At 43.2% G+C, this 15,387-nt stretch overlaps 1 protein-coding gene across 1 annotated transcript in view; it reads left to right on the top strand.

Moving 5' to 3' along the window:
* Positions 1-15,387, top strand: part of fgd (faciogenital dysplasia) — a 60,663-nt gene that overhangs the window by 26,215 nt on the left and 19,061 nt on the right. The window contains exons 2-4 of the mRNA XM_080496170.1: positions 9,856-10,026; positions 13,083-13,284; positions 14,277-14,892. Of these exons, the coding sequence (XP_080352296.1) occupies positions 9,856-10,026; positions 13,083-13,284; positions 14,277-14,892 (989 nt within the window). The remainder of the gene's footprint in view (positions 1-9,855; positions 10,027-13,082; positions 13,285-14,276; positions 14,893-15,387) is intronic.

The raw sequence follows: 15,387 nt of genomic DNA, 5'->3' as shown, positions 1-15,387 counted from the left end.
AAATTTTGTACTTTATGCTTCCTTGGTCTAACAAACGTTTTTCTTCTCATCTAGTTGCATTAACTATTTAGTCTTCATACCAAAAATATGTAAACTTTTTTGGTGGCTTTTATCATTATTAATTATAACTCATTTGACGAATATGTTTTGATATCTTCTGATAATTTGGTTGTTCTGGTGGAAGAAAAGCTCCCCCTCCCAAAAAAAAAAAATATTTATTATATATGACAAAGTCTGTCACCTAAATGGATACCCCCGTCTCTCAACTTTTAAAATTAATGAATCATTTGTGTACGCCATCAATATTGAGCTGTACATTTTCCCAAAAAATTATAATACTACTACTACTTTTATTCCAGCTACTACAACTACTACTAATAAAAATATTGTAATTATTTGTGTGGTATTTTTCCACGATGAGTGCAGCACAATGTAATTTGGGACTGTAACAACATTAAAATCATCAAAATCAGAATAATAGCCAAATAAAAATGTGTTTAAGTTCTTTTTTTTTTCTTTTACTAACATGGTATATTGACAGATGGCTTTTCTCCAGTGAAGTGTCTTTTTTCTCACATACATATATAATGTCGACATGGATCAAAGTCACAGAAGCTTCTTTCTGTTACTTTCCAGATGAAGGCTGAATTTTCCAGAGATATAATTCTGTGGCAGTGCAGCGTGCTTTTTAGATTGCCTGTGAAAACCATTTTACTCGCGAACGAGAAAGATTTGATCGGCCTTGTTTTCGGCGACTGTTTCTCAGCAGCCACAGTGGAGCACTTTGCGGCTGTTAAATGTTTGCAAATCACAGATATGTCGAACCGAGTTCAGTGTAAAAGTAATTTTGTGGTCACTGCTGCAGATGGGTTTCTATAAAGTTAAATGGTCCTGTGACAGACTGAATGCACACGTGTGTATGTTTACATATGGGTGCACCACACGTGTGTGTGTGTGTGTGTGTGTGTGTGTGTGTGTGTGTGTGTGTGTGTGTGTGTGTGTGTGTGTGTGTGTGTGTGTGTGTGTGTGTGTGTGTGTGTGTGTGTGTGTGTGTGTGTGTGTGTGTGTGTGTGTGTGTGTGTGTGTGTGTGTGTGTGTGTGTGTGTGTCCATGCATGTGGGTTGCTGGGCGGTTGCCGTTGAGAGGCAACATACTTGACTTGTGATCAGCATTGAATCAATTGTTCAGTCATCCATTGAGGAGTTCTTGCCTGGGCCTGTCCTCCACAATGATGGGTTAATCCCACAAATCAATGTATGGTAAAATAATCAATGCAGTCACACTTCAGAGAAGCTTAGTTGTGCTCAAGCTGTGACCTAAAATATTAAAGTGTATAGTAGTCATCACAGCAATACATCCTGAGGACGGGGAATGATCGAAATTTGTGTTGAAAATGTTATTTCCGTCTATGGTTGCTGATGAATCATGGAGCAGACCTGTGTTGTTCAAACCTCCCCCATGCCCCACGGGGATTGGAAAGAGCTTGAGCATTTTTCCAGCACCAGCAGTAAGAAAATTCTCTCTTACCAGTGTTAGAAAAACCTACTCAGAGGGAAAAGATGGGCTCTCCTGTGCAACTTTGTTGTGAAAGTCCAGTTGGGTTTTCATGTCTGGTAATGAAAGCCACCATTGAGAGTCGCTTCAGTAGATTTCAGTGAGGCTTCAGTAGTTTCTGGGACAGTCGGGCAGTCATCTCCACAGGCCGGTTTGTAAACCCCCTTGTTCTCCTCTGTGTGTGTTGCCCTAATTGCCAATCTGTGTCTGTTTCCTTTACAGTAGTGCTCTGGGCCACAGTGCATCTAGTCAAACAGAGGCTTGTTTCTGTCCACCACACTTGTCCCGCCATGGTGGGAGGCAGAGGAGGGGAGCTGTGAATTGGCGAGGGCGGTGTGCAGCCGTGCCACCAAACCACGTGTTTCATGAAAAATTATTACATTTTAATCATCTCTTTGTCATGCCCGTGCATCATTGAGCCTCTTACGGTAAAGCCTGAGCCTTGTTGCTCTGACTTGTATCCTTTCTGTGGAGCTGACTGCTGATTGTTGCAGCCTTGAGTCATGCATTCGGAAAAAGGTCAGTGAATGTGTCATGAATCACTCTCAGCTTTTTTTCTTCTGACCAGCCACGAAGGACCCAGCACGGTCTGGTATATGCACAAGGCTGTCGCACTCACTGACCGACTTACTGAGTTACTGGTTGTGTTTATAGACCTCAAACTGATTTTTCATTTATTCACTTAAATTTGAAAGTTCTCCCCAAAGCAAGCGTAGATCTTTACGGATGACCACCATGCTATGCGCCACTGATATAAATCCGAACCTCAGGCCTTACAATAGCTATTTTTTTAGTTTTATTGATTCAATTCATTTAGTTGGATCCTCCACATGCACTGTCAGTGTTTGTTCATGCATTTCTCCGCCATTTGTTGACAGTTATGTGTCATTACAGGAAGTGGAAGCAGATGTGTCTATTTACTGCATTTTAGAGCTTCGGCTACTGTGTGCGCTGAAGCTGGCTAACGAATCTCGTTACTGCTCTGTGTTGCTTCTGTCTGGCCTCTGAAGGAAACACTTCATACTTTATTCCTATTCACGTATTTGCATTGTCTGTTTGTTGAGCTGTTGTACTTTATAAAGTTTTCGATTTTTCCGGCTATCAGCTGCCTGCTCGTCCTCCTTCCACCCTCTCAGCGTCCCCCTCCTTGACCCCTCCCCACCCCCCCAACCACCACCACCACCTCGAAAATTGTGCAGTCCTAATCTGTGGGAGCTGCTGCAATCTTCCCACTTAGTGTGGGAGACATGTCATTGTGCCTGCTGTGCCCACTGACCTGAATCGGGGGGGGGGGGGGGGGGGAGAGAACAGACCTAACAAGATGACTTGCCTCCCCCTCCTTTGCCCCCGGTGCCTGGGAAACGGTGATACTGGCGAAACTTTAGGCGACAGTAATTCTTCAACAACTATTTTTCACAGAATGCTTCACTCTAATTGAAATGTTGTACAAAGAGAATATGAATTGGTGTGATAACAGAGCACGATGGGAAATAGCTAAATTTATATTTGTAATCTACAGCCGGATGCTGCTGTACATGACTGGATAGCTGCTCCCTGATCCCTCTGTGTGTGTGTGTGTGTGTGTGTGTGTGTGTGTGTGTGTGTGTGTGTGTGTGTGTGTGTGTGTGTGTGTGTGTGTGTGTGTGTGTGTGTGTGTGTGTGTGTGTGTGTGTGTGTGTGTGTGTGTGTGTGTGTGTGTGTGTGTGTGTGTGTGTGTGTGTGTGTGCGCGCGCATGACTGCATGTGCGTGTGTGTTAATAAACCCCGTTGTGGGAGTTGGAGCATTTGTTACTGCGTGCGGGAAATCTGCTGATTGTTGGAGATTGAGGATCTGTCCCACTGTAGCAGCTGTTGTCATACTGACACCAATACTTCGCCTCTCAGCTTTTTCTCACATAGGATTGATCCTCTTTAAGACATTATTCACTAAATGTCCTATATTCGTCAGGTTTTCTTACTATTCCCTTAATAGCGGCTACATTTGTATCATGCATATTCAAAATGGAAACTAAACTTAAAAGAACAATGGGGTTTTTTTGCACAAAAAGTAAAAAAACATTGTCTTTGAAAGATTATTCTTCTGTTGCAGCCATGCTTGCAATCCAATACAATGGTAAAACCTGTTTATGTGTCACAGTAGTGGGAAACACGCATTTGTCGGAGCAAAGTATGTGGCTTAAAAGTATTCAAAGTTTACTAAATCTTCTCTTTGCTTGTGTTGTTGACACTTTTTTATTTTCTGGTACTCCCAGTTGCTGACCATTTGAATGTCTCATTCCATTACATCGCCCCGACAAGGTTTGTAACTTTCAGAATTCTGAGAGAATGGAGTGAACTTCCAGCAGTCCTCACCTCAACCCTACTAGACACTTGTGCGGTGAGCTTGGCTGTGATGTTTGTGCCAGAGGGACCAACACAATCAGGTTGACTGTCTTGCTGGTGACAGATGCTGGTTGAAGAATGGGATCCAGCCCACAGCTGTGTGTGTGAGCGAGCTGTTGTCCATCATAAGGAGTCAGGCCGTCGTGACTGTGTATGACTCTTACACGCGCACACACACACACACACACACACACACACACACACACACACACACACACACACACACACACACACACACACACACACACACACACACACACACACACACACACACACACACACGCACGCACGCCTGACTCTTTCATGAATTCATTGTTAAATTGCCAATATGAATTGTTCCTACACACACCAACCATTTAATCCATAAAACAACAGAAATGCTTCTTAGCATAAACAGAGAAGATTTGTCAACCATGCTGCTCATGCTACAAATGCATATTCCTCACGAATGTGTGACACTTTGAAATGGAAATCATCTCGCTTTCCAATAGTCCATCAAACAAAACAAACTCAAATTGTCTTAATTTGTGTTCATGCTTTGTTTTTAATCACATCTTTGATTTAGTGGCTCCTGTGTCTATTTAAGCAGGGCATAATATAATATTAGTTCTGCACTGTGGATTTCTGTCTCTCTTGTTTATGACTGTAGGGGGCGATAACTGAAAAGTGGATCAAGGTCAGGGCACACATCATGTCTCCTGCGGCACACATTGGGAAGAGGTGGGGCAAGATGTGTGGGTGTTAGATAAAACTAATAGTGTCTGTCGGCTTCTCTGTATCTTTCTCTGTTGTTTTGTTTCCTGCTTTTGTGGATAATCCGCAAGGAATGCCCACAATGTGCACGTCTGTCTGAGTTTATAAGTGGCTCTGCGGTTCGGTGAGGAGAGATAGTGACTCCTCGGCTCAGTCTTTCAGGTTGAAACATAATTAGATCAATATGTTTTGGTGAGACATTTTCTGAGACCGAAAGAAAGATGCAGAGAAGTTCTAATCACCTCCCAAAAAAAACCCTAAAAGATGGGACGATGTCATGGGCGTAATGAGCATCGCTCTCAGAGAGAATGTCATTGGGGTTTTGGTCTTGGTGGGAAATAATTGTGAAATGCGCCCGGTCGAAGTTATCGAGGCGGGGTTGTCAGCTCATCTCCAGTTGGGGTTAGTTTGCGGGCAGGGGGCCTGATTGACTGGCTGTCTGAGTGGGAATGCTCTGCGGAGACGGAGTGATCTGTCTCCCAGACAGCACTGGGGCGAGAGGACTGTACTCAAGGGATGATGGGTAATAAATGACTCGGAGGGGGTCGCCTCGGGGCTGACGGTGACTGACAGCGAGCTACGTTTGTGCTTCTTTCTGTGTCTCTGTGTACGTGTTTGGGTTAAGTTTGTCTATATTCGAGAAAATGTTGATAGGGCGAGTGAAGACTTTATTGCAAAATTATACATTTTATAAATAAATAAATAAAAACTATTATTATAAAGACAGCCGCAGCTAAAAGCCACACAATAAAATGGTTTACATTTGTGTGTGTCCACATTTTTCATTTGTCTGCATTGTGTATTGTACACAGGTGAAATTCATTTAATTCCAAATATGTGCGTTTCTGTGTTTGTGCATTGCTACCCTATATCGGGATGGATCGACGAATCAGTGGAAATGGAGGCTTACCTGCAAATGAAATCGACTTAGTTATGGACAAACGTAGAAAGCTGGAGTTTAAAAAAAACAACAAGAATATAAAAAACAGCTGTCACTCAACCTCCCCCCCTGCAAAGCCACACATTTGAAGATGCACCAGCTCTTCAAAGCCACAATTAGAAAACACATTACAATGTACATTGCATCAAGCCTGGTTTTAATGTTCAACTGTGCAGTGACTTTCTGGCGCGTCGAGATATTGATATGCCACTAATGCGTCTCACCACACCTCATTTTATGATCGGCACACCCATATATGCACCATGCGAGCATATTTGTGGCACTGCTGTGAGTGAAGTATCAAAATTTTAGATTTCCATCAATACGTTGCAAGAAAATATATTTTTGAGATATATTTACAGTCAAAGTCTTATAAGTGAGTACTTTGCGTCATCAGAAATAGGCGCCAGTGACAATCTAAAAGCACCCAAACACGGACTCATTCTTGTTGCAGCTTTGCGGTGACCTGACCGATACGTTCCTTAGGCATTTGTCCTGTGACGGCATCACCGAGGCAGAGTTTTGATGCAGTCGCATGCATTTCTCTCACACTGACAGACGGACGGTGAGTGTCATTACACCTCCAATGTGTTCTTTTCAAATACCTGAAGGTATCCGAATATTTCCCGTGAGTCAGGCAGACAGTGGCCCCTTTGCTTCGTTTGTAAATGCACGCTGTAATGCAGTCTTTCAGGTTACTGCTCGGAAGATTCCTGTTGCTCTCGGCCTGCTGCTCTCATGGTTACATCAGTCAAAAGAGAGCAGGCGAGACAATATTTTATTGTTTTCTTTGGTCGTCTGATTAAAGACATTTTAAATGGCGAGATGAGTGGCTGAAAGGGCGATGTGCAGAGTAATAAAGCCATTGTAACCCTGTGTTAATAATGTCAGACGTATGGTCTCTTTGTCTCTTCCTGTATAGCTGGATCAAAGCTGCAGGAATTAATAAGGCTACTACACTCTTCTCCTTTGAGTCTTTTTTTTTTTTTTAAATGACACATTTACAGAGTTAACATTATCCCCTCTGAGTCTAAGTCAGTTCAGCCACGGCCTCGATGCTGCACGCTCTGCCTTGGTTATTGCCAGTTGTGAAAGTGTCTTGTGAGCTGTGCGCCGTGAGCAAAGTTCACTTATTGTGGGGGGGGACTGTAACAGTACTCTGGGATTACCGGGCTCAGCCGTGATTCACCCTCACGTCACTTTGGCCCCAGGAGGAGGAACTTTGATCAGGTTTGGCAGGTGAGCAGACAGGTGCAGTTCCTCGAACACGGCTGAGGGGAGGAAAGGGTGAATGTTTGGACGCAGTGCAGGATTGAGCTTTGAATTTTAAGGCGTGTGTGTGAGAGTGTGTTTGTGTGTGTGTGTGCGTGTGTGTTTGTTTGCCACAGAGACGGGTTTCATTGGCTTTCTTTGGCTAACCATGGGGGGAGGGCGGGATCAGATCTGTTTGTGTGGTGAAGATTTTTTTCCATTCACTTGATCTTTGGACTTTGGATATGTGAAACCGAAAGGTTGAAGCCGAGGTAATGTCGTTTGTCAAGCTTGTTTTTCTGACTATTTTGTGCTTTTTGCTGCACTTTCTTTCCCTTCTCTTCTCTCTCGATCACTGAAACATAGTTTGATTTGCCATTTGCCATTTGCCAACTCGTGTTACCTATTTTTCTGCATACATCGCTGACAGTGTACACTCGTGTGTCATTTTGCCCTCCGTTTGGGAGATTTTAATTATGGAAAACTGTATGCATCAGCTCCTCTCGTCCTCTCTCTTTGCTGTGTCATCAAGTCCCTGTTTGGTGTTAAGCACTTTTTGTCATAAGGGCCAGGTTTCGCTCACAGGGAGTCGTGGCTACGATGAGTTTCCATAGGTACCAGCCCCTATGTCTTTGACTTCTACTGCTGTTTGTTTTTCCCAGGAAAGACCACAGCCAGTCTTGGGTCAAAGGGTTTGTCCTGCCGGCAGTCGTCTGGCTGGAGGACGCGTCTGCTGTCTTGATCATAGGTCAAGCTTTCCCTCCGACTCAAACCGCCCCAGTCAGCTCTGATTTACAGATCGCATTAGCAGAAGCCATTTCAGGAGGCTCACAATATTTCTTTTGCTCGGTAATGAAAGAAGTCGACATAAATATAAAACCTACCTACAGTAGGTACTGATTTGTGAACCCTTGTTTGGTTCGGGCGAATTTCATCAAGCTGGCCGTCACCACCAGAAAGTCAAATTATAACCGAGCTCTTGTAACACGTGGATTTAAAAAGGAATGAGGCTCCTAATGTGATGAAATGCAGTGATTGCTATTAATTTCTGTTGAAAATGTGGTGAAAAAGACCTTCTTCCTTCCGACACCTGAGAAACCACTTATGTATTCATTTTTGGAAATTGGCTTGGATTCATGTCTGCTCAGTATGGAAAAATGATTGCCCAGAGGTGAGGAAGCTGTGTGCTTTATTTCCATCCCTGCCTTAGTCTTATTCCACAGCGATGGTGGGACTGCCTGCAGTCTGCCGCATGAGGTAGAGGCAGTGCAACAAGACTCATTACTGACTCAATTTTCTGCTTTCGCTGCCTGGAGCACATCTGAAAAAACAACACACACACACACACACACACACACACACACACACACACACACACACACACACACACACACACACACACACACACACACACACACACACACACACACACACACACACACACACACACACACACACACACACACACACACACACACACACACACACAATTAGGCATGCCAGGACCCTTGTGGGAGCTCTGTGCCACTTTTAAGCTGTAATCCAGTCGATTGAGAGATGGTGTGACTGGATTGAACGGTCGAGCGTTCAGGAAGGAGGCTGTGTGATGTTTTGCACAGTTGTTATCGGAATCTTCAGAGGATCACCACATGATTTGGGAACAATGAACAGACACATCGGTAACGGCGATGCCAAAGAAGAGACTGTCGAGTCTAATTGCAGCAGCTCTGGAGTACATACAGTGCACACACTCCCACACACAATCTGCCAGCTGTACGAACGCAGGGTTTATTTTCTGATGCCTGAACTTCAAAGAGTTGACTGTAAGGTCACTGGCACGTTTAGATCACATCCTTGGAGGCCTTTCCCTGTGAAACTTAAGTGGAAATTTGATCGTGACATGTGTGCTTTAATTTTATGATTTCTATCGAGACACGTTTGTGGGAAGTCTTCCTTGTGTTATTGCAGCAGTAAAGATATCAACAAGAGTTTGTGTATGATCATGTGACTCTTATGTGAAAATGAGTACTTCATCTTTGTCAACTATAGAATCTTTTTTTTAATACATATGGTAAGCTCACTTTCCGGAGTTGTGTATATTGTTGTATTGGTTTTATATATAAAATCAGGGTTTCTGATACCTAAACATTAGTAATCCGGCTGTATTCTGTGTCTATTTTACTCTCAACAAATCACAGAAACAATACAGCCATCAAGAATTACTAATACTAATATCATTTGCTGAAGCCCAAATGGGGCGCCAGAGGCTTTTGATGTTGTTCAGGAACAGTGAAGACATCAATAACGCGTGCAGTGGCACAGCATGCCATGTTAGTTCATTCTTATAAACATGGGCACTGAGGTTTATTTCAAGTAGATGTCTGGTGTACTGTCATTGCTGCATAAATATTCATGGCTGAACAAAATTAGCTGGTGAAAGTAGTCCCTGTAAACTTATTTCTTTTATCCCAGAGTGTGTTTGAGAAATGCATTTAGCCTTTCGTAATGAAACTTCATATTTGAGAAGCTGTTTTGTTTTTCAGGTTTTTCTTCCAGTTTGTTTGGATCCTACTCAAACAAAAACACAGAGAACTACCGGTGTTATCTTTTTATAATAACTGCTTCAATTGCAAGAGTACACAGCTCATATTTATCTATTTACTGACGGTATCTGGATAAGTTTGGATGTTTTCCGGTCACATTCAGGCCACAGAGTGTCAGAGATGCCATGTGGCTCCTGTGTGGCCTCGGGGATTTGATGCACCAGAGTTTTCTCTTCTCTTCTTTTCTCTTTGTCTGCAAACGTTACCCCGAAAAAAATTAAAACGAGCTAAAGGTCATTCCCTCGCGTCCCTGTCACTTCACAGCACTGCATCGCTCTGCAGGATTATGCTGGAATGTGGTTTTTGATTTGATGAATCTCATAAAGCTGATCAATACTTGATATTGTGTTTCTTCCTATCTCCTCTGCGCAGACCTCCCTGCCTCCACTCTGCAGTACCAGTGTCGATCAGTGGACTACCTGTGTTCTCCGCCGCTGGTGAAGAAAGGCCCGACGCCCAGACCATGTCACGACAGGCCTGCCGTCAAGCCGCGGCCCCAGTGCTCCACGTCACCCAGACCTCCAACCGCACAGAAACCTCAAGGTTAGACGCCGAGACACACTGCAGCCCCTCCAAGGTCCCTTCAGACACCAAAGCTGTCGTTGTAAACGAAAGGCGCAGCGAGATCAGGCCTCTGATACTCGGCTGCCATTTATTCTGCTCTGACAAACACTTTTCTATAATGTGGTACGTGTCAGCTCTCTGACCTCACTCTGCCACTCACGTTGCTCGGTGGGCCGGCTCAACGATGGCTGCCGGTGTTATAAAGCAGGCCAAACATCCCTGGTGTTTGTGTTCGGGCATCATTTGAAGAATGCTAAATGCAAAGAGCATGTGTTGTGTTTGGGGAGATGCAGGAAAACATACTGGGACATTACACCATAGACGTGGCCCCAATATTCAAAAAGCTTCAACGAGTGTGGTGTAGAAATGTGGCAAGAATAATCCACTCTGATCATGTTTATTTGATCGTGCTTACCATTTTAATGCATGCAGCTGTGCAACAAATTAAAAGGAGAAAGTGTCAGGCGTCAACCAGCCTTCAAACGAGCTTTTGTAGCTCAAGAAATTCCTTCATCTGATGTTTACATCGGCGTGACACAGAAAAGTTTTGAGCGTATTGGTCTCAATTTTATTTGAAAGGGTTGCAATAACATAAACAAATGACAAAATAAAAGGCATTTGCTTTGTTAATCATATTTTTGTATGTAAAATGTCAGTCGCTGTTTTAAATATATACCGTACAATAAACCTAATTAAAACAGTATTTCCTGTCAACTTTGTTTTCCATCATAATATCCGAAACAGCATGATTTCCACTGAAATGCTCAAAATAAATGTAAAAGTGTTGCAATTTCTTCAGGTTAAAAATATGAAGTCAGCCAGCTCTGAATTTTTAAAAGAAATGCACAAATGTTACACACTTCTGTGCCTTCATTCCTCTTGGGTTAGTTTAGTTCTGAAACCCAAAGATATCTAATTTACAATGAGATAAAACATAAAAACACTGCGTGCATGGTAATGTGACCATGAGTGATTGTTTCCCTTTGTTAGACCTGCAATGGGCTGATAACCTGTCCAGTGCCGTGAATGTGCATGTCTCCATCAGAAATTAGCTCAATCTATCGAATAGAATATCAGCAGGCCCTTAAATTACATAAGTTACAGGAATATTCATGACTCATGATGATTGATTTCACATGTTTGCCTTAAGTGATTGCATTAAGTTGAAGCCATTCGCCCGAGTGGTTGATGACTTGTCAGCTCTGCTCATTATGTCTCCACTTTAATGTGTAATCAACTTAACTCTCATCACCAGTCTGACATCTGTGGCTCTTAACTTTGACCTTCACATGACAATCTCTCCATTCATATGTCTCCAGTTATTCATTCATTTTGTTTTATTTTCTTTACGTTTTTATTGGGCTATGACCTTATCTGTAAACTTCCTTATTTCTGCGACTAACAGCAATGAGATGATGTCACACACTGGAGAGATAGCATTGTACTCCCACTTCATGTACACACCTCACTTAATTGATGTTTGAAAAATAAAAGAATAAAGAATATTAACCAGTGTCCCATTTAGACACATTTTAATGCATATTACATATACAAATGTTCACTTTTCCCACAGATCTTTAATGAATAAATGGTAACTAATAGCATTGTTTTTTTCAGTTTTGTGACTTTAACAAGTCTTCAATAAAAACTGGTCCTTGAAATACCCTTTACGGGGTCAACAATTTCCCCATTTTAAGTATGTTAATAGGTTCTGCCATTTAAATAAGCCGACACTTATATTCCTCCCGAGATAACTACGGAGATAAAAGTAAATGTCATCTGCTTTTATTTTATCCAGGCAGGTGACTTGGGGGCGTAAGACTATCGCAGCCAACAGAAGGCAATAGACGGGTTATACCTGAAAGGAAAGCTTAGATTAAATATAAAATACGCCACCAGGAATATAAAAGAGGTGTCATGTGACTTTAAAGTTTTTCAAGTGTGAAATGCTTGTTGTGTATTGATCTTTGTGATTCATCCTCAAAGCTTAATCATGACATTTCCAGATAACTTTCATACATACAGTACATATAGACTTCCTACCTGACAGAAGAAACATCCACCAGTTCCCCCCAATGCTTTTTAGCATAAATGTATATTATAGTATAAATACAATCACAACTCTTGACCAAAATCACACTATACAATCATATATGCTCCCTGATCCCAGAAAGATTCAATTGATTGCCTAATTAAATAAACATGTTATCAATCTTTTATTTTAGTTTATTTGCACATTACAGAAAATTTTTTTTTTATTGCAGTATGTCACTGTTTTATCTGAATACATGAATTGGTATGAATAATTAACAAAAATGTTCTGCACTGAACTTGAAATGATGTGTATATATTACAAAAGTGTGCTTATTTGCCCAGCAAATATTAAAATGGCGATATAATGTTTTGCATGTAAATGTACCTCTGTGAAGTTTAATTAACAGGAGAAAGTTGAGCCGTCCTGTTGTTTGTGCTGATTTGATCACAACGTTGGAAGGAGAAACACAAGCTCAGCCAGTCTTTTGTTTTTTTTATCAGACAGTCACACACACACAAGAGGAAGTCCTCAAATTAACACCTGGAGCATATCGTCACATTTCCTCGTTTCTAACCGGCTTCCTAAAATTGAACGTGTGCACGTATTCGGAGAGGCCGAGTGGATGAGGGGGGGCTTACAGGGCATTTCTGTTGTGTCTGTACTTTAGTGTGTATGTGTGCGTGCGTGCATGCGTCCGTGCATGCGCATGTGCGTGGTTGTACACACTCCTCTCAGCATCCTGTTCTGAAAGGAGGAAGTTGACTCTCAGAGTTGATCTCGTTCTGCTCTGTTGCCACACATCTCCGGGTTATCTCCTCTTTTGTGGATTTTTCTTGAGTTTTTTTTTTTTTTTTTTTTTTCCCCCACAAGATATCGAGCCCACGTCAACACACGGAGGGCCTCAGCCATGGAGGTTTTCTCGGATTTATTTGTGTCACCTGACTTGTTTTTCTTGATCTTCTCTCCTCCTCTTGCTTTGTCTGAACGTCTGCATACGTAGTGCCCCCTAAACCTGCGCACCTTCTTGCCCTCGGACAAGACAAGAAACCGAAGAGGATCCCCCCTGCGCCCTCAAGGCCCCTGCCAGCACCGCCTCCTCCACCGAAGCCAAAGCCTGCCCTCACCCCTCCCGTCCCGGGAGCACAGCAGCAGAAGGAGGCACAGAAGGTCGGGCTTCTTATTGAAAGGTTTGAAAATTCAAGGTAAGGTTCTTTTTGGTTGTCCAATAAGTTACATGGCAGATGATAAGCTTCCTTCTTGTACCAGATTCTAACAGTTCACTAGTTGCCATTTGTAGTTTAAGAACAACAAAAAAAAGAATGAATTCATCTTTTGCAATAACATCCCTGCCTTTCTGTGTATAGTATGGATGTTCTTCTAGTCTACGTGTGGGTTTTCTCTGGCTACTCTGGTTTTCTCCCACAGTCCAAACACATGCATTTGTGGTTAGTTGGCGCCTCTAATTAGGCTGAAGGTGTGAACCTGAGCAAGTATTTCCGTGTTTGACCTATATACGATGTACCTATGCCAGTATAGTTGTCCTTTTCCCAATTGAAAACATAGAGCCTTGATCTGAAAACCACATGCAGACGAAAATTACATTTCCCAAACACACAAAACTGCATCTGCTTATCCACACAAAAACATTGTGGTGTTCATATTAAGCTTATAGTAGCGCTGTATCGACACCACAAAAAATACACCAAAAACAGAGAGGAAGGCATGAAACTCTCAACATGGCATCTCAGAGCATGTGCTGTTCTCAGTTTCCTCTTGTTGCTCCTGAGAAGCAGAATATATTTTAGTTGTAGAAGACATAATAAGCTCAGTAGCTTCTGTAGAACAAACACAAGCCTGTAATTGTGTTGTTGGTTGGCAGGGTTAGGGTAGAAGTTGGTCTGTGACGTCAACCTCTCTGCGTTTTTGATGCTGAGCGAGCCTTTTCAGATTGATTTATTTTGAGAGCTGGTTTTAAAGAATTTTGATGCGAGAAAATAGAGATTTGGACCTTTTTTTTTTTTTTACTCTGCTGCACATCCCACAAATGCATGCGCTTTACAAATGCGGCAACGTCAACAAAGGAGAAATAGATAGACTTTACAGTGTTGTTGTATATATTGCCATGAAGTATTGTAACAGCAGATGAATAATCTATTTCCTTACTTTCTGTGTGTTGTTTACCGTTGATTCTCAGGGTGCCCATCCTGGGGGTGCTCCCGCGGTCACAGCTCCACCTGTGCCTGAGAATGGACACTGCGTCTGACATCACCTCCTCCTGCGGCCAGGACCCCACAGAAAAGGTCGCAGGAGGCCCTTCCCCCATGGACAAACTTGCACTGGGCACCTCCGAACAGAACGGCAACGTGTCTGAACTCTCCCGTCTGGCCTCTATGCACATGGACGGCTCGGACGATGCCGCCCTTGACGACTGCGCGGAGGACGAGATCCCGCACGGAGTCGTCTGCCTGCACGAGGTGGAGACTGAGGACGTCTCGTCACACAAGCTCCTGGACAATCCGGACTCCTCGGAACAGAACGGGAAGATTCCCAACAGGGACAGTGGCATCGATAGCCCGTCGTGCACGGCGGATGGGGAGGTGTTCCCCAACGAAGACGCCATCGACGAGGAGGATCATTACGACAGCGTCACGGAGACGGAGAGTGTATCCTGCTGCGTTACCCTGGGCAACAAGCGAGACTCCACACAGGACGAGGACAGTGACTTGGACGAGGGGAGCAGTGGGGAGATTCACTCTCTCACAGATTCACAGACCGGCTTTCTGACGGAAACACACTCGGAGGTGCACAAAGTGAGTACATCACGCACTCGGCTTCAGTTCGTCGTGACTGTAGAGGACAGATGTGATCAGTGTGAGGGCCAGACCAGATGGCCAAACTCTTAATTTTAATCAACTTGCAAACATGTTTTGGCGCAATAATTCGGGTATTTAGAATAGATAAAACGTGTTCAAATGCTCGTCGTAGTCCAGTAACCTGCAAAACAACTAATTGTTTTTTAGAGCACGGGCCACGAAGTGTGCATACGGGGCCTGAATGTGAACCGCAGGGCCCCTTCCGTATTGACACTATCATTTGAAGTCTTAACAGACAAGTCCTTGCAACAACTTTTGCTGTTGAATTTTCTTCTTGTGGTAATACTACGAAAGCTTGTTGAGCTGGAGCTGGTGTTTAAGCGGTTAGCAGCCCCACCTCACAGTGACAACGCCTCCAGCTAGATTCTGGGCTCAGGGGGGCCTTTCAGTGTAGAGTTTAATCGGAATCTATGCATTTTATCTCAGTTAAGG

The sequence above is a fragment of the Blennius ocellaris genome (assembly GCF_963422515.1).
Source record: "Blennius ocellaris genome assembly, chromosome: 5".
Lineage (NCBI taxonomy): Eukaryota > Metazoa > Chordata > Actinopteri > Blenniiformes > Blenniidae > Blennius > Blennius ocellaris.
This window is presented reverse-complemented; position numbering and strand designations above follow the sequence as displayed.